This window comes from Lipophrys pholis (assembly GCF_963383615.2).
Source record: "Lipophrys pholis genome assembly, chromosome: 1".
NCBI lineage: Eukaryota > Metazoa > Chordata > Actinopteri > Blenniiformes > Blenniidae > Lipophrys > Lipophrys pholis.
Genome location: NC_137635.1, coordinates 10238271 through 10262086, shown reverse-complemented (window position 1 = coordinate 10262086; position 23816 = coordinate 10238271). Strand labels below are relative to the sequence as shown.

General features: G+C 42.8%; 1 protein-coding gene across 1 annotated transcript; it reads left to right on the top strand.

Annotated features, from left to right (window-relative positions):
- On the top strand, positions 1-19491 carry tbx21 (T-box transcription factor 21). Its single transcript, XM_080484495.1, has 6 exons — positions 1-873; positions 11351-11505; positions 13318-13439; positions 15167-15325; positions 16152-16213; positions 17398-19491. The coding sequence occupies exons 1-6, from the start codon at positions 326-328 to the stop codon at positions 18203-18205; spliced, it is 1854 nt and encodes a 617-aa protein (XP_080340621.1). The 5' UTR covers positions 1-325; the 3' UTR covers positions 18206-19491.
- Positions 19492-23816: the final 4325 nt, after the last annotated feature.

Sequence of the window (23816 nt, the reverse complement as noted above, 5' to 3'; positions counted from 1 at the left end):
GTGTTTGTGTGTTTGTGTCTCGAGCAGCGACTCCACACTTTAAAAAGACAAGACAAGCACCTGCTGGAGTGATTAAGAGTTCAGTGTTCTGATAAGTGGTTGTTCTAGGTGTTTTGGGTGGTGTTGGTCATGTGTGCGCGCTCCCCAGCCTCTGCGCGGCGGTGACAGAGGTTCAGATCATGTCGCTGCGCTTCGACTCCAGCTGAGGATCTCAGTCCACTCCGCGCTGTTTGGAGTCTTTTATTTCCACTGTACATGTTTTAGCCAGTTGGACGCCTGACCGCAAACTTATGACTTTTGGCACAGCCTAGGAGCGCGGCTGCAAATGGGCGGCATAGGTGGAAACCTCTACCTCAGCATGTTGAATGGGACTGAAACGCAAACTTTCGGAAAGAGCGCGGACATCAGCAGCCACCTCCACCGCAGCAGCAAGGATCTAACCGACTTTAAAATGGGGATTCAGGACGCAAGGTTCTACTACCCGGACTCGGTCCAAAGCAGTCAGGACACGCTGACCCTGCCGTACCACTCGGACCAGGCGGTGGGGGCGTACGGATCGCAGCCCGGCAGGTTTTACGCACAGACCCTGAGCAGCTGCCCGTACGGCGGCGTGCGCTCCCCGCCAAGAACCGCAGCCGGGCAGGGTTACATCCCCGCCGCAGGAGACGGGTTCCCTACACCGGGGAAAGACGTGTACTCTCCCTCCCCGGAGAATTACCCCTCCAGTTTTCAGCACGCTTACCAGCGGGCGCCTCTGTACCCTTTACCTGGGCTACAGGTGTGCGGCAAGACGCAGGCGCTGCTCAATAACTACCCGCTGTGGGCCAAGTTCCACAAGTTCCAAACCGAGATGATAATCACCAAACAGGGGAGGTAAGCCGGGAATATCCAATTTACAAAGTGTCACACATCTTTAAACGACAATGAGTAAAAGTGCAAATTTCGCACCGCTTTCTTTTGGCTTTTACGCACTTCCAGTTTAGTCATTCACCAAAATAATCCTTAGAATGAGCGTGAACCACCACGCCACAGTGACACATACAATGTCACTTTAAAAAGCACTTTGCCCTTATTTTTTTTTTAATTTTTTAATAAATGTGCTCGAGAGTCAACATACCTCATTTTAACTTTCAAGAGCGCATCATCATCATCATCACTTTCACCTCTTTGGACAAATGTTCTTTTGGATTCGTTTCCACCATTAGAAATTACACAAAAATACAACTGACGCTATAAAGGCTGAAATAACAACAACGGGTGAACACAGACTCTCATATTAAGTATGAAATAGTCCAAAGGTGAATTTACAAATTACTTATTTTGCGTTAAAAGCTTAAATACATGAGAGATATTTTTTGTGTCTGCGACATTTGCAGAAATCTCTTAATTTGTCATTCCCATTAGAAATGGGCCTTTTTTTCTGTTGGCTAATCAACCGCAGTTCACGCCATAGACGCGCTTTTTTTCCGCGTCAAATTTGGTTGCGGACCAAAGCTGATGGTGTGAAAAGTGGATCCGATGTGAGCTGCAGTTTGACCCCTGAAGTCAGCGGGGGGGCATCACTACATCCCAGCAGGTGAAAAAACGATGCGTTACCTCATTCACAGTGGGAAAAGTATTCTCTGAGGCGAATACAGTGGGCAGAATTATGTCTTTCTTAATATTTTCCCAAAATTTTCCGGCAAAATTTATTAAAATATGCGCTAACTTCTTGTAATTTCAGTATTAATTGTGTTATTATAAGGAAATTGGAGTTGAATTTAAAAAAAACAACCGTGTATTTATTTTCCATGTATTCAATAAACTACCTGATTGTGTATTTAAAAGGGATTACAGTGAAAATAGTCGTAAAAGAAAGAGTTGCGGAAGCTTTTGGAGCGCAGCAGCAGCAGACAGCTTCTGACCTGAAGAGACTGCGCTGCCGGGCCTCTCTGATAGGTCACCGAGCATTAAGCTGCAGTCACGTCGATGAGGATTAATTCACTAATATGCGACACTTGTGTTTGACAGAAGGTTTGAGGCCATGGCTTTCTCATGTCTCGGATCTGTGCGCAGGAAACGCGCGCGCTGTCACATAATAAGACACTGATATTTCCAATGGCTTCACTTAGCTCCTTTAAGCCTCGTTTTAAATTAGAAAGACAACAAAAATCTTAAATCGCGATTCTTTTCACTCCTTAAACTATTTTTAAATTATTGTGTCTGTTTTTCCTGTTGTGAAACCGGAAGGGATTTTAATGTCTTCAATGCAAAAATCTTCAGTTTGACATCTGCAGCTATCCTGCCAAAAATACTTTTTCTTTTAACCTGAAAGATTTATTTAATTTCTTGCTGACAGCTGAGAGCAGCTTCAGAGCAGCTCAGTTACATCTGAAATATAACTTATTAAGTTATAACTTAATGAGTGTCTGGACGTTTGCCTGTCAAACACTCCAGAATTCATTTAAATGGTGCGTTTAGTTTTGTGCAACCAGGTGAAGATTTTGGTATGTGGTGATTTTTATTATCTTTTCTTTTTTTCTTTTTTTATTGTGTAATATGACAGCTTTCCGTTTGTACACTGTACTGGAGCATTATGCAGACTATAACTTTTATTGTTTTTGTGAAACAAAATCAGTTAGCTTGTGGTGAATAGTGTCAACATTTTCTGTCATTTTTGTCAAATGAAAGTCAAATTAATTCAGAGAAATCTTAATTTTGTTTTGTTAAAAAGGAAACTATTTAAGTGCAGGTCAGTAACAGTTCTGTTATAAAAGCTCCTGCTGTGATTCTAATGAACTGAAAGTTACATTCCTAAAAAACAAAACAAATAATATATGCTCTTTACGTCACAGTTTCTGGTTGAAATGAGAGTTAAAGTGCAGCTCAGGTTTGTGAACGTCAGAAATGTCTCCTCGATTTGCTTCTGGTCAACGATTTAATGAAAGTTAAGGTGTAAAGACGGTAGAGGTTTGTGTTCACATTTTTGCTATTTGATTCTATTTTCTATTTGAAATGATTCCTTTCTTTCTGCTGGACTATATGAGAGAGGTTTCTGGAAGTCAAGAAGCATATCTAATGTCGTTTCTTTTCTGGATCTTAAACGAGGCTGTTTTCTCGCTTCAGATTCTGTTTGAAGGCATCAATAAGCGTTTTTAAGAAGTGTGTATGTTTCTGTGAATACAGACTCATCCGGGGGGAGAAAGTTTCTATTTGAGTCGCATTAGTTATTTTTAATCAGTTTTAAGTTGCATTCAAGCGAAAGGTTAATTTTCAGTCTGATTCTTTCTTATGTGATGTCTTATCAGGTTTCTGATAAACTAAGTTGTTGCCACACTTCAGGGAAGCTGTGTGAATTAAATGAAGAATGTGTTTCTGTTAAGACCGTTCGGGGATTATTGCTTTATTTCTCATCATCAATCTTGTGCAGCTCAATTATAGTTCCGTGGACACTGGGAACGCGTCTTTTCTATTTGATGTCAGGTTTTTAGATGGTTTTTGAAAGCAGATAAAACTTGTGCGTTTTCTTTATGCTTGCAAACCTTCTTTATCCCGTGACAACTTTACTGACTGATGACTGAAAGAAAATGCTTGAAGTAGTTATAGGAGAACAGAAATGCTTCTTTAAAGTCATTTTTGGAAAAGTTCGTTATGAGATTGTTCTAATGCTTCACTGGAGCATTATGAAGAATTCCAGTGATGTCCTAAACGTGTGAGGCTCATTTTGTGAGAACAGACAAATATTCAGGTAGTTGTGGTGCATTTTGTCCATTTCATTAAGTTATTTTTGTCTGTGCTCATCTATTGTTATTTAACATGAACCAGTTTAATGTGCAAAACTCAGTCACACTCGAGTCTTCTGTGAGGAAACACAACCCTCAATAATAGCAGCGTTGGTGAAACGTCGGAGGCGTCGCCTCCCTCCAAAGCTCAATTTTCACTTCGTGCAAGAAACCCACAAACCTCAAAATACACAAATTTGACGGTGAAAAAGTTCTTGGGTTTTTCATCTGAAGCTGCAGCACAACATCAGACAAACCTAAATGAATCCAAAAAAAACAAACTTTCTGGAACAAAAATTCTGCAAGAGTTTTAGAAGAGTTGAGCAGAGAAACACTAATAAAAGATGGGGTTTTTTTTTTTTGTTTTTTTTTCCTTCTTCTTCCTTCAGTATCAGAAGCAAAATCCTCCTTAAATTTTCATCTTGGGTTCGGGCTGCCACTATAATTTTGCTGTGATTTTGGAGAGGAGACTGAGAGGGTCTGCAATGTTAATCAAAACCCTGGTAGCTGGAGCCGAGAGGTGAGAGGAGCTCCAGAGAGATGCATAGAGAAGGGTCAAACACCGCCGAGGCTTCAGATGGCCACGCCGAGCAGCTTTGAAGTGCAGGAAGTGAAAGACTACATTCTCTTTTTCCTTCAGCCTCCACGAGACGCTGCAGCCTGCACTCACCTCTCAGAAGTTTGGCTCATGTACCACGCCGAGGCTTTGAAATCTACACACATTTTTCTAAGCTGCAGAAAAGGAAGCCGGACTCATCTGCACCTCTCACAAGCAAAATTCTCATCCTCACTAGTTGATGCCATTTGAGGCAAAAGTTCAAGGAGACCAAGAGCGTGCAAGAGGTCAAACATTCAATCAAGCTCAAGACACAGAGGGATGTGACAACCAGAGATCTCATTAAACGAAAGAATTCCCCTATTATTCATAGTATTTTCCAGAGAGCAACACCTGGTGTGTTGGTGCAGAAATGAGTCAAGAAGTAATTTCCTAAGAAGCTGGCTGATTGTGACGAATCCAATTGAAAGTGAAGGTATTTCGACTTTATATATCATCGTGCAGATATTTAGCATTCACAGTGATTAAAGCAATTTCATGTGCAGACAATATCAGTGTGTTTAAGGGCTTTTTAAAACTTTCTATCCTGTTTTCCTGGAAAAGTCCTCTGAGTTATTAGACACAAAAAAAAAAGTTTCTGATTAGAATTCTCACTTCAGAGCCACAAGGCCGACGGGAAGCGTTTTCATGTTCTCGCTTTGTGTGTGTTTTATCTCCAGTTTCCTACCACAGTCCAGACACAGGACAAACACACAACCACACAACCACATTTATACCTAAAGTCTATTTCAGGCCCCGTTTTCGGAAAGTTGCAAGTGAAAACGCATCTCAGCTTTCACGTTAACACAGCAACATTCTGAAAATGATGTCTGTTTCCATGGCAACGGCAGAAACACTGAAAAGTATGTCGTTATCACGTTGATTCAATAGTTGGTGCGGTTGGTTGTTTTGTAATGAATCCACACACGTGCAGCAGAGAACATTAACGATGGGAGTACACGGACATTTGTATGGACCGGTGACGAATTTGGATTGTTGTTACGGCGACTGTCAACTAAAGAGAGGCTCTTAGACCGATGGTGAACCAATGTAAAGTTGCACTTCAGAGGATTCGTGCCCTTCTGCTCTCTCTGCTCCACTAACTCCAAACTGTAATGAATCAGTCCAACGTCTGCGAGGAAATAATCCCCTGATTCATTTATAGACTTCAAGGTGCTGCGACTGTGGGATTGATAAACCAGAACAAAATCAGTCATCAATGCGCACATTGAATTTCAAAGTCAGGCTTTTGTTGCATGAACGTCACTGCGAATTTACTCCTGCAGTTACAGGATGTTTAAATCAAAAAGTGTCCAAAGTGTGTTTGCTAAATAGAAAACAAAGCCAGATATATAATGGATGTTACATCACAACCAAATCAACGCAAATCCCAAAGGTTTCATGCAACGTTCAGAACCTTCATCTCAACAAATATTAACTCTCAAACAAAGTAACTTTGAAGTAAAAAGATGAAATACAAGCCTTTGCAGGAGGAATGACTGAACACTTCCTGCAGACCAACATGAACTGCTGCAGACATCTAAACATTTACTGTCAATGAAAGAAGCTTTTTTTTTTAGGTGGAGTCTGATCCATCCACCTTCTCTGTGTGTGTTTTAGAAAGCAGAAGTGGGACTATTTCAAGGTTTTGACAGTATGACCTGTCACTTCCTGTTCAGCTGTTTATGTGTGCATAGAAGCACAGAGTGCCAATATTTTCAGAGGGCTAAACAAGCACTTCCTCTGCACCGCTTCAAGAACCTTCTTGTGATACCTGAGTGATGAAGCCCAGCCTGATTTTAGAGCCACAAACCTCAAAAGAACTGGTGGCGATATAAACTCTGAGAGGAAGCTGAAATAAGTGTTTAATCTGGCGACTTTGTTATTTTACATTCTAGTCCGACGGATCCCGTTCAAACAAAGAGCTTCAGGTAAAAGTGAAACTTTCAGGTCTTTGTTGGTAATAAACAGAAACATTTCTGAGGAGATATTTTATGGTGGGAACCCGCCAATAAAGGACCATCAAAGCTGCAGAAGTATTGATCCATATTGTTTAATAGCTTCACACCTGGCATGAGCTGAACGTGAACAACATGACGGAGGCCTGAACTGATGTCACACGTGTCTTTTGCTCCCGTGGCAAAAGATTTCCTCCAAAAAACGATTCAAGACTGAACCAAATTGTTCCTAAAATGTTTCCCACTCAAATGTCTCGCTATTGGAAACAAACATGTATTCATCCACCAGTGAAAATAGACCCCAGGAAATCTACCTTTTACTTCGTCGACTTGCGACAAAACTCAGCTGCTCAGAGAATTACAGTAATTTGTGACTTAATCTCTCCGTGTTCCCAGTCGGAGCTGAAGGTTTTCATGCATCCGTTTATAGTTTTAACTAAGGCGCCGTTTACACAACAACGTTTCAAGAGAAAACATAATGTTTTTGTGTTTCCGTTTCACAAAACGTTCATCTTTCATTTTGAAAAAACAAAGTCTGTTTCCACGGAAACGACCGAAACACAGAAAACAATGTGGTTAACATGAAAGGCCATGAGTTGGTGCTGTTATTTGTTTTTGTACTGAAGCCACACACACACGCGCGCAGAAGAAAATATTACGCTTTAAAATTAACAACGAGAGAACACGGACATTCTCGTGGACAGACGACCAAGTTGGATTGTTATTATGGTGACTGTCAAAATAAAACTACCAAGTCCCAGGAGAATCTGGACTGGGGGTCATTGACACTCTGGAGGAAACATTGTTCTTATTGTCCAGCTACTGAGCATGTGCAGAAGAGCTATTTACTGAAAGTTGTGTTTTCCCCCATTCCCACGAAGACGGAGTCGGTGCGTTTTCAAAAAGTTGTGTTTCCATTGCTCCGAGCATCGTTATCGTGTGAACGGACCCAAAATGCTGTGAAAATGTTCTGTTTTCACTTGAGTCTCAGGGAGAACATGCAAACTCTACATGGACAGTAACTGTCCCGGAGGCTGAAAAAGATGAACTGTTGTCTCTTTCCTGCACCCGATAACGAGCCAAGGACACATTGACTGTGAGGTGACAGCTCGAACCACTACTCCATCTTTCACCCGTTGAACTAACACCTGTGTTTGGACTCTTTTGGAAACCGATGGAAACCAATGCAGAGACAACACGCAGCAGTGATGGTGGCCTCGTGGTTAGAGAAGCGGAGTCATATCACAGGTTTGAAGTCGTGCAACAGTGCAGACCACTACATCCTGGTGCTGCCTCTCGTACTGTTCACCGGTCTGATTTCAAACCTTCCAATCAGCTGTGTGGAGGGAAAAAAAGTCCTTCTTATCATTGTCGTTATTGACACATGAAGCATGAAATCGAGAGTATCCGGTAACACCTCGTCCAAAACGAAGCGTCCGGTGGAGGGATTCCTTTGCGATGAGTCGGCGCGGCGGACAGGAGTGTCTGAGGGAGTGCTTGTGTCCGGCAGCAGCTGTAGACTGGCATGTTTTCGACACAGATGATCAAGCGTACGCGCGGTGACAAAAACTGGACCTGAACTCCTGTCCGGATGAATCAGCGGCTGCGCTCATGTGGAAAAGTCCTCCCTCTCCCCTGGTGGATACCCAGTGCCCCCCACCCCCACCCCACTCCACCCTCTGCTATTTCCTCCCTCCCTCTGTAAACCTCCATCTGCCCCCTGCGGTTTCCCCTCTGTCTACCCAAACCCCCGCGCCCCCTCCCGTCCGGTTTGCCTCTGTCTACACTTTATTTTGATTTTTCCTCCTAAATGTCACCGTCTCTGTATTACTGGCTGCGTCACCACACTCGTCTGAAGAGAGGCTTCAGTTATGAGTCGTCATGTTGGTTTGTTGGATCAGACTGAGGAGGCAGCAGCAGACGTTTGTTGTTATTGTCAGGTTTCTCTGAGCCCAGCGGCACGCTGGCAGGTTGTCCAGGGAGTCTCTCTGCTGGCCGCGAGGCCGCAGGTCTGATTCCCACATGTGCTGCAGTGCATTGTTTTAAACCTCCACAGACGTTTCAGACAGTCCATTTCCTTCTGGTTGGAACCGTCAGGTGAAAATAAAAGCGTGTGTTGTGTGGCACAGACAGACAGAAGCACAGTGACTTTTACCCTTCATAACCACATCACCAACCCACACCACCACCACACTACATGCTATCACGTGTTTTCAGCTCTATCAGCCCTCCCCCGCATGCAAATGCTCCTCTGTGTTTTCAGTAGTTTCCCCACAAAAGTGGAGTTTTGATTTCCCATAAAAGCCTTCAAGTGAATTGACAATATTCACCTACTTTCTAGATTTGACTCCGTCACAGCGGAGGTGGATTCATCCATTCATGCGTTGAGCAGTCCAGTTCCTGCTTCCGCTGCTCTGAACCGGTGCAGTGGAAGAAGAGACATTTCACCTGTTCTTTACAAGAGCTGCTGCCACGATTGTGTTTCACTGAGAACCGAGACGGATTGTTAAACTGGACCCAACGTTTAGCCACAAAGACCCAACTGTGTGTGTGTGTGTGTGTGTGTGTGTGTGTGTGTGTGTGTGTGTGTGTGTGTGTGTGTGTGTGTGTGTGTGTGTGTGTGTGTGTGTGTGTGTGTGTGTGTGTGTGTGTGTGTGTGTGTGTGTGTGTGAGAGAGAGAGAGAGGGGATAATAAGTTGCCTTTCAGAGACAGAAACCACATCAAAGCAAAACTTCACTGAAACATGTTTTAATGCATCAAGAGATTTCTCTCAACTTGCATTTGCAAACATCTTCAATCCATGAAACCAGAAATCTGTGAGGTACCAGGATGTAGTTAGTTTTAAGGGAGAGATAATCTCTCGAAGTAGAAGGGAACCCTTTCTCCTACAGTCACAATCTGAACACTTGCTCAGTGGCTCATGTGACCTCCATGTTTGTTTGCATTTAGAGATTTCAGGGTTCTGCTCAGTGGCGACCCGTCTGGATCAGAGCCAACAAACTTTAGATTACGACCCAGGAGTCCCGTCAGTGATCCAACGGAAACACCGTGGGTCAAGAGTGATGCTGGTGAGATGCAAACCATCAAGCATGCGGTTACTGACCGGTTTTCCAAACCTCTGAACTGATCCTGTCCAGCTCTTGTGCTGCTGGTCGGCTGCTGGTCGGCTGCTGGTCGGCTGCTGGTCGGCTGCTGGTCGGCTGCTGGACGGCTGCTGGACGGCCGGTCCTCAGCTGAGGCTGCTCAGTTTCACGTTGGCAGTGCTGCAGTTGGAAAGACGAGCGCAGGTTTAGTAGAACTCCTGCGGCCTGAGGCAGCAGCTGAGCTCTGTTCAGACTCCTCAAAAAGCTTGAAGCGTTGCATCATCTCTCCTTTCTGGAACAACCGTCCATGTAAAGTGGCCTATAGGGGGCGCTGTTTAGTGTGGAGCTGAAAGTGGGATTCTGTATTGACCTTAAGCATCCTTAGTTAGTTAGTTAGTTAGTCAGTTAGTAAGTTAATTGTCGTTAAGTTCCAGAACATGCACTCCTCCAGACGTTGCTGCAGCTTGCAGCTTTACATTCCTACACACAGCACTTGTTTTGACCTCATTAAATTGAAAAACTTATTCAAGGAGTACAGGCTGCATTTTAATACAATCACAGTAAACCTCAGTGATCACACACACACACACACACACACACACACACACACACACACACACACACACACACACACACACACACACACACACACACACACACACACACACACACACACACACACATATTTGATCTCGTTCACACGTTTCACACAGAGAGAGAAAAGCTTTTGCAGCAACACATTTGTTTGCGTCTGTACGCGCTCGTATTCAGAGTTTAATACTATCGAGTTGCCCTACACTCAGCACAGTTGCTCCGTAGCCCCAGGAGATTCTAGCTGGTGTAAAACAAAACGTCAAACGTGTTGCCCTCATTTATTTACACCAAGTACAATAATCTGACCTGAGTTTACAACACCCATACAAATCAATACAAATATCTTCCAGAACAAAAAGATTTTAACTGACAAGTTATTGAAAGACAAGTATCACTTTTATTGTCATTAGACAATTGATTCACTCGTGAAGTTCAGCTGATGTCACATCAGATAATGAGAGGAAGATGCTCTAAAATCTTGTTACCAGCTGCACGCAGCTGCAGACAGTTCAAGAAGGACAATCAACTTTATGGTTAAATGCTAATCACAGCTATTGTGCATGCAGGTTAATGCTGTATTGTGTTTGTTGTTTCCATCCCGTCTTCATGTTATCGAGCATTTCCTTCTGGCGGTTTTAACCAGGCGTCCCCGGGCCGCGGCGCCCTGGGCCGCGGCGCTCCGGGACGCCCTGACCTCCCGGTAAACCCGTCTCACTGAAGCCCTTCGGTGATCAGGGGGAAGTTCAACATGTAAAGCCGCAGCAATCAAGAGCATCTTCTGGGGCATCTTTTATTAACAGCAGCGTTAAATATTCAGCACAGTGTCATCCGTCGGCGCCACCTCTCGCCCATTACTCCACTGGAGCTGGGGATGACACTGAACGCGTCGCGTAACCTTCAAGGTCTGAGCAGGAAAATCACCTCTGAGCTTCACGTACATACATTAATCCCTCAAAGAGCACTTCTGACACCAGCAGTTACAGCGCCTCACTTATTTAGTAGCATTACATGTGTAATTTTCACGAGACGTATTAGAATAGTCTTAGTGGCCTATTTCAGTTGTAAAATCCATCTGGGGGGCAGGGGTAGGGGTGGGGGAGTTGTTTGGACAATAAATGGTCGCAGAGGAGATTGAAAGCTGTTATTTTAACATTTTCAGCTCTCATTAAGTTATTTCAAAACACCCTGTAGAGATATTGATTGTTTTAATGTATGGAAATGAATTGAATCACATTGAATGGCTTTGTTGTCACCATCTCTGTCTCACGTCACAGTTTGAATCTCAAACCGAAATCTAAACGGGATAAACATATAACATGTTTAAAAAGTGTCTTTATTTGTGTTTTTTCTCTGTGCAGGAGGATGTTTCCCTTCCTGAGCTTTAACATCAGCGCTCTGGACCCGTCGGCTCACTATAACGTCTACGTGGACGTGGTTCTGGCGGACCAGCACCACTGGAGGTACCAGGGCGGAAAGTGGGTCCAGTGTGGGAAAGCAGAGGGGAACATGCCAGGTACTCAAACATGCATGTTTCATTACTTTACCATTATTGAATTTGAATAATTATTATATAGTTTCACTTCTCTCTTTTTATTTGTTCCATTTCAACAACACTGGTTTGGTGTTTGTGAAGATTTTCTGCACAAACGGATAAAGTTGATCTGAAATTACATCAAATGTCTGAATTATAAAGGAATTATGTATAATATAATAATATAGGAATTATATATATATATATATACACACACACACACACACACACACACACACACACACACACGAGTTAACATTCTTGTTCATATAGTGGACAAAGTTTCCCTACTCTAATATTCAAAATGGGATCTAATGAACCTGTGGATTATTGTTGTTATTCATGTGTATAATTATTACATATTTCTTACAGCTGCAGTATAATTAGTAATAAAAAGTCATCCAGGGAACACACACACACACACACACACACACACACACACACACACACACACACACACACATTCACACACAAAGAACATGCAGACTCCACACGGACGGTGTAACAACTTCAAAATCGTATTCGACGATATTGTTATTATGGTACAGTTTGTCACAGTTTTAGTTTAACAGGTGAAAAATAAACCGGAATTAGGTGAACACAAGAAAGTGAAAGGTGTTGTCACACATCAGTCAGGTGTTACTAAAGGTGGAAACTGTGGTGTAGCAGCCCCACTTAATTAAATCTAATAGCTGACTGATGTGGCGGAGGCTTCATAGGTTCGCAGGTCATTGTGGTAACGCTGTTAAACACTCGTTAAAACGTGAAACGCACCAAAAACACCAGCAGTCCTGCTCACAGGAAACATTTACAGTCCATTGTCCATTGTCACACTTTATTTTCCATCGACTTCAGTTTTATATATTTTTGTTGCACATACTTAAAAATACTTTTAATCTCATATTATTCATATTATTATATTATAAATACACACTAAATAATTTGCTCAAACATGAATTTGAAAAAAAGCACAGAAAAACATGAATTTTTGCTTTTCTGTTCACTAAGTTAACTGATCTGCATAGTTTTATGGTGTGCTGATCATATAGTATATTTAAAGAAACGCCAACATATGAACAACTGTAAATTCTTAAAGTTGTTATTGAAGTTTACAATTTAAGTCAACAATATTTACATTTTGGTTCAACTAAATCTTTCATCATGATATTCAAATTTTTTGGTTGTTTGTAAATGCAGCTAAGTGAATGCAGTTCACTTAGCTGCATCAGTTTTTTTATTTTAATAAATTTTGGGGGAATTCATTCAAAATGTATTTCAAAGAGTTTTTATGTTTTGTTTAGTTTGAGGTTTTAAACTGTCAATTTCACATTTACATTTTAAAACAGCTAAAAGATAAGTAACTATGTATGAACGAAAACAGAGAGACAAAGGAAAACGAATCGTCGTAAAAAAGGGTTATTCAGCTCAAAAATGGGAAATAAAATAGTCAAATAGGATGTCTGCTAGAAAGAAATTCAAAATTAAACAATTTGGCGACATAAAGCTGCTTGAAATGAGAAAATAGCACCAATTTAAGTGGAATTACAGTCATTAAAGAGTATTTCATAGTATCTTTATCACCTTTTAAGCATTTTCAACAGGGCACGATCAGTAATAAAACTATAGAAGAGTAATAGAGGAATAGACCGTTTCAGTTCTTTATGCAAGCATGCAAAAAACTGATTTATTTAAAGTTATTGTCTTGATTTGTTGTAAATAAGGCTTTATTGAGTTGTTTTGTCTTTCTTGTGTAAAGACGTGGAGGATGTATTGAATGTCCTTCGCCTCTTGCAGGAAACAGGATGTACATGCACCCCGACTCACCCAACACGGGCGCTCACTGGATGAGGCAAGAAGTGTCGTTCAGCAAACTCAAGCTCACCAACAACAAGGGCAGCACCAACAACGTGGCGCAGGTACGGACGGTATTTGTAGGTTCAGTCTCCGAATTCAATTTTTTGTGCATTAACAGGGCACTTTGCAGCTTCGGTATTCAAGTTTCTGCAATTTCAATTATGGTTTTACGGTGAATTCACATCTTTTTAATTGTATCACAGGCTTCAGGGCCTTGCTGTGTGGAGTTTGCATGTTCTTCTTTACACTGCAGCAGCAGACACACTGACTACAATGTAGTTAGTATGCCAGGCCACGGGAGGGTGCTGTTGTTTGTTTCTGTAATGAAACCACACAGACATGTGTGCTGAGAACAAATACTTTATCAAAAATCAGGAGTACATCACCTGTGTGTGGATAGATGACAAATTGGATGCTATTAGAGATGAGTCACCAATATCGCCTACAAAACTAGAATACGGACTGCGAGTCATGCCACCATGGAAGCTGCCATGTTTGTTACTCGCACATGCGCAGGAGAACTATTTACCACGGCGGATGTGCACATTCGCGCTAATAGCGCTCCGTGGTCTCGGTCCAGCTCTGTGGGGGGGAATCGCGAGTGAGAAAGAAATGTCCCGCCTTGGGAGCCGGTATAAAACAAGTCACAGTTGCAGTGGAGCCGAACACCGCTGTCGTGTAAACGGACCCAAAGTGAAGAAGGTTTAGTGGTTACACTTGTTTTTGCGTAAACTGGGATTAGGGGAATTTTGAGGTTCCAGGTTTTAACTCGATACTCCAGCTTTCTTATATTCACTTCAAGGTCTGGATGCTTTGTCTGCTTTATGTTGTCAAAACTAAATTTGCCCTTCTTGAAGAAAACATGAATAAGACACTTTCTAGCATTTCTGGGAAGCTGCCTGGTGCTTTTATTGTGAAGGGTTCTGGTTTTAAGTTTCTGGATGCGTCTATTATGTTTGGTCTCACTGTAATGTTTTGACAAGTCAAAGTTCAGAGAGGTCGTCTGCAGCCTGGAGGCTTTCAGCGAGGATATAAGAAACTCGGGCCTTGTTTACGCGACAACGCCGTTTCATGTAACCATCGTTTTTGTCCAATCATCCACATGGAACGCCGTTTTGGGAGCCTGAAAACGGGTTCCAGAATGGAGGAATTTGAAAACGCCACCTCAGCTTTGACGTGTGGACAGGGTTAGATGTACATTAGCTGAAAACGATGATGTCATGGGCCCATCTCTTGACCTATAACCCTGCAACCCTCTCGATGACGTCACTTAACAACAACATGGCGGACTACCTGCTCCAGATCGAGCTGCAGGAGCTACTGATGCTCGTCCCTTTAATAATCTGTCCCATTTTTCTGTTTTTTCATGCTTTGTGTCTTCTTCTACGTTTTTGGTGTATTTCTGTGGCAGCGTTACAGTACCACCTACATGTACTACATCACTTTGAGTAGTTTTCATGGTGTTGCGTGTGCAAAGATGTTTCCCGCGTGGACGGGAAAACTTTTTAATAACGACCGGGATTTGTCTCGTGTGGACGGGGCCTGAGGACATGAACCTCGAGGGCCTTTCTGAGTGAAGTTTGCATGTTATTCCATTTCCTTCAACAATCCAGAGACTTGCGTGTCAGGGTTTTTGGGTGACTGTCAGTGTCTGTCTGTCCTGTGAGGGCCTGGACATCGTCTTCTGGTTTCCTCTGATCATGACTGAACCTCTCCAGCACTTTGTGACAAAGTGCTGGCTTCTTCTGTCTTCTGGTGATGTGTGACGTCATATCGTCTCCGTGTGCAGATGATCGTGCTGCAGTCGCTCCATAAGTACCAGCCGCGGCTGCACGTGGTGGAGGTGAAGGAGGACGGCTCGGAGGATCCCTTCCTGTCCTCCAAAGCTCAGACCTTCATCTTCCCCGAGACGCAGTTCATCGCCGTCACTGCTTATCAGAACGCAGACGTGAGTCCCGCAAACTTCAAGTTCATGTCTTCAGAAGATTATAGAAATATATATATAAATAATGGGGAAAAAATGTCTCTAGTTGGCTTTACAGATCACTTCTCTTTTCTTATCGGACACTACGGTTACTCAGTGAAAGCTTTTTATTTATTTAATTTTACTTGAAATTTGTTCGTAAGAATCTGAAAACTTTTGGGGTATTTTCATCAACACAATATGTTATAGTAAACATCAAGACAGCTTCTTCAGCTGTAAGAAGCGTGAATACAAGGAAACCAGGAGATTTACAGAAAAAAGCATTTGCGTCATTTCAGAGCCTTTAGCTTCTTTATTTTTGAATAAAGTTCAATCAATAATATTAGTTACTAGAAGATTAATTTACAGTGGCTCGACTTTAATTGAAATGATCTTCCTTATTTGGATTCAACTGTTCTCAAAAAGCCATAATAACACTTGTTATAACACATGTCTAAATGAGGGTCAATTATTCATGTCAGAAAAATGCTTTACTGTGGATGGCTCTAATTTATGCAGGCCTGCATCAGTCATGCATGAGCACTAATTTGCACTCCTACATCTCATGTAAGTGTCTGCGTGGGTGAATTTACGTTCGTACGTACGTCAGGTTCAACTGAGAGTCACGTCACCTCAGCTCTTCACTATGTCAGAACTCCTGCTCTTCACTATGTCAGAGCTCCTGCTCTTCACTATATCAGAACTGCTGCTCTTCACTATATCAGAACTGCTGCTCACATACATTATGTTTGTGGTTTCTGCTGCCAGTCACGACTTCTCCGTTCCCCTCCCTCTCGCTCTCTCTGCACAGATCACTCAGCTGAAAATAGACCACAACCCCTTCGCAAAAGGCTTCCGTGACAATTACGACACGTAAGTCATCTTTTAAACTTTTCTTTTTTTAATCTTTTGCATACAAGTAGAACTTTAATCTTTTTTTCCTCCCCTGGGACATCGGTCAAACTCCAGTGGGTAAGAATGGTAAAATGGCTGCAGAAGTACCGTTTTTCACCAGTGGCGGCGCCAGATATATTTTCCTGCTGGCGCTCTGGGGGAGCTCCATCTTTCAGTGAGGGTGCTGGGGAGTTTAGGGATCTCTAGTTTATTTTCTACCGTAGCACCGACAATATGCACGCACCGCACCGTGAACGTAACAGTCGCGCACATACAGTAAAAGCGCCACTATTTAAAACATTACTATGCGACACAATCCGCAAGATATTTAGCCAAAGTGATGAGAGGTTTACAAGCCTGCCACTTAAACTCACCACTGAATGTAAACGTTCACGCAGGAATGTGACTGATGGAGCCTCAACAGCAGCAGGAAGCAAAACACACAGCGAGTTTTCATTTGGGCCAAAGACACTAACTCCTGCTGCCAGTCCCCAAAACCTCCACTGAAAGAAAAATATTTGGTTCAGTGGATCTAATGACATTAATAAACACTGCAGAGAGAGAACCAGGAGTCAGAATTCGGATTTCAAACACCAAATAGGCAATAAGCATCACTCACCATGAGCCGTCATAATAAAACGATTTGTTGGTTGTTGTGGTTTAGAACAAAGGCATCAGTGATTTTGACACTTTTTTTTTTTTTTTTTTTTGGGACAAAAGCGCTCCATGTTTCATTACTATTAGTAAGTTACGTAGTCACTAGGAAAAATGCGCTCATAATAACAGGAAGTTGTAAGTTCAAAGGTTAATGCGTCCGCTGCAGCAATTGGTTGAATCCCATTACACTGCTTTTTAGTTTTAAAAAAATACAAGTTTTATTGTGGTATTTATCAGTCAAATTATAATCTTCACACATGAAATAAAAAATCTAAATAAACCACTTTAAAAAAAAAAAATTTTCTTGGGGGTGCTTTGGCTTTCATAGGGGGAGCTGCAGCACCGCCAAGAAATGTGATTTTTTTTTTTCTGCTGCTGCTGCTGCTACTGCTGCTGCAGTCAGAGGGTGTGAGGGGCTGCGAGATGTTTGGTTCTTGTTTGAGGTTTGGGCAGGAAGTAACACCTTTTTTACGTCTTCTTCTCACACTCTCTTATCTCCGGCTCAGGCTGTACGCTCCCCCCGACCCTGATCGCCTCACGCCATCCCCGACGGAGGGCCAGCAGCTCCTGGCGGGGGGCTGCTACCCTCAGGGCTACCTGTCCGAGCAGTACATGAGCCCGCTGCCGCAGAGCCGCTTCTACTCACGCGACGCCATCGGGATGGGCCAGCAGCACAAAGACCCGTCTTCCAGCCCCGGACCCCACAGCCGCTGGTACTTGACGCCGCAGCAGGGCGTCGCCCCCAACCGCCTCGACTTCACTTCCTCCTACGACGGCGACTTCTCGGGAAACGGTTTCTACAAGCCCTTCCCACTGCAGACGTCGGCTCACCACGCGCTCAGCTACTACCCAGACCATCCGTTTGCTTCTACCAGCGTGTCCGGCGCCACGTCCGCGGGCTGGAGCACCAGCCGGCCCACCCCACAGTACCTCAGCCACGCCACCAAGCCGGGTCCCGGCCTGGGCTGGTTCCGACCTATATCGTCCTCTTCCTCCTCCTCTTCATCGTCCACATCGCCTGGAAACCCGCGGCTGCACCCGCCCTCGCTGCTGGAGTCTCTGCAGTCCGGCCTGCTGGCCGACAAGCCCAAAGACGGCGTGCTGGCCGAGGACCCCTGGCTCGAGCCGCCCTCCGTCAAGTCGGCAGACTCAGTGGACTCGGGCTTGTTCGAAGGCGGCGTGGGCGACAACAAGAAGAGGAGGGTGTCGCCGTACACGTCCAGCACCGAAAACTCCCCGCCCCCACGCAGTGGCGAGCTCTGCGAGAAAGACAGCAACAGAGACGCAGATTACTACGGCTATTACACCCACTGATTACCTCACGGCGCCCCAACGCCCTTCCACGCCACCGCGGTCAGCCGGACCAGGATGGGCGCCAAACTGTCTCCTGTTTGTGCTGCAGACAAACACAAGAACCACAAAACAGAACCTCGTCTCGTGTCACAACACCGCCATCCCGCCGCGCGCCAAAGTCCGTCTGCGAAGTGTCAGCAGGAACTTTCAAGGTTGGTGTCGAAGTTAGCGGGACAGAAGCAGATGTGACTGCGACGCCGCCAGCAGTCACACAAACACCAAACACTCGTACAGAACCTGTGACTTAAAGCCTTTCAAACATCTGGAGATTTAAAAAAAAAAAAAAAACAACAACAACAAAAAAGATCTGCATATCTTCTTGGTGACAGACGCCTGCAGGGATTGTCTCTTCTTCCTGCATCAAACTGTCTGTTTGGCTTTGTCTCGTCTTTCTCACCCGCAACCAGTCACACACTCTCACCAGGTATTCATCTCCTCCTGCTGAACACACACACACACACACACACACACCCACCCACACACACACACACACACACACACACACACACACACACACACACACACACACCCACACACACACACACACACACACACACACACACACACACACACACACACACACACAACCCTCTCTTCAATTGGGCCTAATTTACCTCACTAGTGGCCGTCATGCAGTACTGCAGGAGGAGCAGAGCTCAGGCTGGATGGGGTGGGGGTGGGGGGGGTTAAGACAGATTAACTTGAGCATTTGTACTGAAGGGAGGTTAATCCGTTTCAACCATGTTAGTGCCACCTTTCAGTGAGTCTGAACTGCTGAATGCAATCCAACATATCACACAGGTTTAGGATGGACGTATAAATGCCTGTAAGGTCAAACATTAAGTAATTAATCTGAGTTAGTTCAAATCCAAGGTTTGCAATAGTGCAACTTACTAGTTATTTATTTATAAATGTGGGTCTTAGTGCACATGGTAAATCCAATAGACTGTTTGCTTGCATCCACAGATTATTGAAGCAACACTGAAGATCATAAAATCAATATTTTAATTCAATCAGATTGAGAAGAAGATGAAGTGAGAATAAAAGGAGCATCACCTGGATCCAGGACAGGATAACCAGCATCAGTATGAAGTCAATTCATTGTTTAGTGTCTTTTGTGTTCTGGTGGTGAAGCAGAGTTCATCCAACTGTCGAGATAATCCCTGTGTTTTGACTGATCACAAGAGTGTAACTCTTTTTTTGTATAAAAGGCATAAATAAATCCAGCTGACTGGATAAACGACTGAAACTCCAACCTGCTGCGGTCCGTCGATTTGAAAACACTCGTGCCGCCACACAAATAAAGCCAACAGTCAATCACGGCGCTGATTGGAAAACTGTGGCAACTTGAAACACCAAATAAATGCTGATCAAGCCTTTTCTACAGATACTCCAACTCTTTCTTAATGTAGAAATTACACTCCTGTAATGTCTTCGTCTCTTGGAAAACTGATTATTAGACTGTTGACAGCAGGATCACCCGTCAAATTAATTCAATTCAGAGGTCACGCTCACCTCACTGTGATGTGAATCAGGCCACAGCAGGAAATTTAGAGCGTAATAAACTATAAATAGACAAAATCCTTTGGTTTGAGTGCAAAACAACACAAGTACCTTCTGAAAATAAGCAAATTCCAATACATTTTTTTTCTTTATAAAAATCTATGACAAAAATGTGTGATCAGTGTTTGGTTAAAAAAAAATATATATCATGTAACTTCTCCTAACAGGATTTCTGCAGTGTTTAAGTTTTTATTCATTGATTAGCTTCGATGCTAATGCCACATCCCGGGAAATAAGATCACTTAACTTTCACTGCTGTGTTGCTATCTGCTCACTGGTGAACGATGGAGGAAAAACATGCAAATCAATGATGATACAGAAGCAGAACAGCAAAAAAAAAAAAAAAAAGGTGTGAAACGTGATTATTGAGAACTTTGTTATCTCCAATCCCAGAACAGGTGGACACATCACCCAGAAGAGAAGTGTGTGAAAATGTGATTTAGCACAAAAAGCATCGGTAACACTTTGAAAGACGGTTGGAAGAAGAAATAAAATCGGACTCCTGCAGGCAGGATTGAAGCATCTTGCAGGATTGAATTGTTGTCCACATGTTTGACCTCCACATGGTGCATTTTATCCACAGAATAGGAACAATCATGCAGTGAACAACGTCCCAGACAAAAGCCGTTGGCGCATGCTAACAAAGCCTGAAAAAGTCTCGCCTCCTGATTATTAGACAACATCATTTCCAGTCATTATATTCCTTTTTTTTGTAGTAGTAGTAGCAGTGTCTGGAGGGAATGCTGCAGTTGCGTTGTCGACTGTGCAACTTGCAATGACTTCCTGTGGCGACGGTGAAAAACAAGCAGCCAAAACGACATTTCAAACATGAGCTTCCCTTTCTGGGAGCGGCTGAGTTTTCACCTTGTAATATGACGTCATAATAATAATGATAAATTTTATTCCAAGGCACCTTTCTCTGCACTCAAGGACGCCGTACAATCAGAGTTAGTGCATTAAAAACAATACAAGAGACGATACAAGATACATGTCAAACGGTGACTTTGCATCGTGTGTTTAATTGAGAGAAGATTACTTCATTGGTTTTCAGCGCAGCCCCGCATGACTTTTCCTTCACGGTTTCGCCCAAATTCTCCAGGTTTTCCCCAAATCTCTGTCGCGCCGCTGCTGCTGCTGCAGACGTGTGTAAAGTGGGTCAGCCCACGTTGGCCCTGTAGGTAACCAGACGAGGCACTGTCACCGTCACACCGCCGCAAACAGGAAGCACAAAGTGACCGTGCAGACACTCTGAATTTCCCCCCGAGTCTTCGGCCCGATCATGTGGTGACACCGGCTGACAGAGGCCCGGCTCCCGGCCTGGTGACAGAAATGAAGAGTGAGGCTCCAGTCGGCGCCGATCAGATGTGAGCGCCTCATTCCTCGCCAGGTGTGCTAATGGCCTCGGACAACACCGGGGGCGACAGGCGGACCCCCGGTGTCCAGCAGGCCGACTCAGATCCCCACTCAGGCTCAGCTTAAAGGACAAAGATTGAAATTAAAAAGACTATTTTAAACTAAATCAAATTGACAGAGAGGCCAGGTCAGGTGATTTTTATACTGTTAATGTTCAAACTATTTCAAAGTGTGAATGTTGATTCTGAGAGTTACATTCAAATCTGATTTAAGCTCTTTTTTTGTAAATAATACAGTTTATTCTGAAAGATCACGACTCTTTAGTGTGTATTTTACATGAATCCAGTCAGAAATCTCTCACATTTAGATCATTTTAAAGCTACAATGCTGAAATATATTCGATTTGGATCAAAACAGTTTATTAGCTTTTAAAACTTCTCAAACCTGCTGTTTGTTGTTGTTGAGTTTAGCCTCTTCGGGGCATAAAAGTACATACACACAGTAGTTTTCAGAGCAAGACAACAAACAGTGATTTTATAAGGGTTACTTTGAGAAATTACTTAAAAATTGAGGGATTAAAATAAACCACACTGAAGAATTTCCACCACCAAGCTGTTTCCTGCCTTGACGCTAAGCTCAGAAGATGAGCTGCTGCTCCCCTGTTTTTCCACATCAAATTGTATTTTTCCAAAATTTCAAAAGCTTTTCCTTTTCAGAGCTGATACATGACAACAATAAACAATACGGGAGCGCACATCTGCTTACATTTCATGTACACGTGGAGAGAAATTCCTCTTTGGGCTGAAGCTCAGGACACTGGGTCGCGCTGTGCGTCTTTTTATAGAAAATGTTGTAAAGTTAAATTGTACAGTTTGTGAACGCTGCAATAACTTTTCATCTCAAATTATGTATGTTCATTTTCACGAGAGCAAAAACTCATCTGGCCAAGGTTTTTTTCTTTCACTGCAGGAGACTTTAAAGCAGCATTTACAGCTTCGGGTTGAACGATAAAAGAGTCAATAAAGACGGTGAAATATATTAAAAAAAAAAGACTTATTGTAAAACAATTTTCTGTCTTTTGTTTTTGTCCCGTGGCACCATCATGATGAATGTGTTTCATTCCTGACTTTTCAGGTCAAACTTTAACAGGAGAAAAACCACGATTGTTCATTTCATCTAAAATTTCATGACTTATTTCCCCGAAATGACCTCAATTACACAAAAATCTGTTCACACGGTCATGAGTCAAACAACACGTTGTTTTAATGACCTGTGAAGTTGTAAATGGATGAAATGTTGAATATTTTCATGAATACACATGGGCCCTTTCATGAAGAAATACATCTTAAACCTAAACGTTGACCCATGTTGAGACGATTTTAGATCCTTTATTGTGGCTCAGATCACATTTTGAGTTGTGACAGTCAGATTTGACAACCAGCTGTTGTGCTGGGATGTCTCATATAAACAGGACATTATTTAAATAATTAAAACTGGTAAGTGAAGTTTTCGACAAAAATTTGCTTTGACAAAACAACAAAAATTCACTCTTGGATTAAGGATTAATAATCAGATGGGCTATTTAGAAATATTATTACACAGAGATGGCACACATTTAAACTTCATGACTGTATTGAAGAACATTTTTCCCGTATCTTTACTTAAGTATTTCTACTTTTACTCCTAATATCTGCACTTTGTCTTCAAAATGTCTCGTTATTTGTTTTATCTTGAACGATTCACTCAAATAAAAGATTTTAGGTTTTTCTTTCTTTTTTTTTCTTTTTTTAAAAAAGGCATTGTGCGTCAAAAAAGCTAAAAAGGCTATTTTCTTTCACTTTTGTGCTCGAGTACATTTCAGAACTTTAATGTTTTTATTTGTAGTAAAGGAAATAAGCTGAACTTTAACAGGAGTATCTGTAATCCTACTTAAGTAAAGATACTTTTACCAACTCGGCTATAATTTACCTACAAAGGTAAATTATAGCCTATAAAGCAGTTTGTTGAAAAGTTTGAGTTCACACCTGGTAAAAGGGGAAATATTGTGAAGGTATGAAATCTGAACAGAAGTTTGATTTCAAAATCACACACTGATTCACACACACACACACACACATGAACCTGGTTTTAAGGTCTTAATCGTGATGCTGCGTTGACAAACTGTGTGACGCTTCAGTCCTCCAGTTCTCAGACTGGATCAGCCAACGATGAAAAGATGTCTGTGTTTATCTGAGTTAATGTCTTTGTTGAAACCCGTGAGAGGAAATCGAAGCTGTACAGACAACGATTCATGTTTTAAGTGCAATTAATGGAGTGTGAGTTACTTCCTGTTGGCGTTGAAAACCCAGTGAATGAGTTTGTTCTTTATGTTTCATGTGCTGTGTGTTGTTTCTGTGACTGGCAGCAGAAAAGCTGCTCTGATACCTCAGGACCGCCCCCTGCTGGATATCTCAGCTATTACGCTCAGCCAACCAGCCCTCGACCCAGATGTTGAACCTCTGGAAATACCTCCACTTCCCATGAGTCTGAGCAAGACTGTGAGCTCAGACTCTTTTTCTAGAGACTCTACGACGTCATATAGAAACGGAGAGCAGCTCGAGCCACAAGCATGTTTTTCTTTCTTGTGTGTGATCCATGTTTTTGGCTGAAAGGAGAA

Bases quoted from the DNA above. Each gene is read 5' to 3' on its own strand.
- tbx21 (XM_080484495.1), top strand. From the start codon at position 326: ATGGGCGGCATAGGTGGAAACCTCTACCTCAGCATGTTGAATGGGACT. The intron at 874-11,350 runs GTAAGCCGGGAA...TTCTCTGTGCAG, and splicing joins ATAATCACCAAACAGGGGAG to GAGGATGTTTCCCTTCCTGA. The intron at 13,440-15,166 runs GTACGGACGGTA...CTCCGTGTGCAG, and splicing joins GCACCAACAACGTGGCGCAG to ATGATCGTGCTGCAGTCGCT.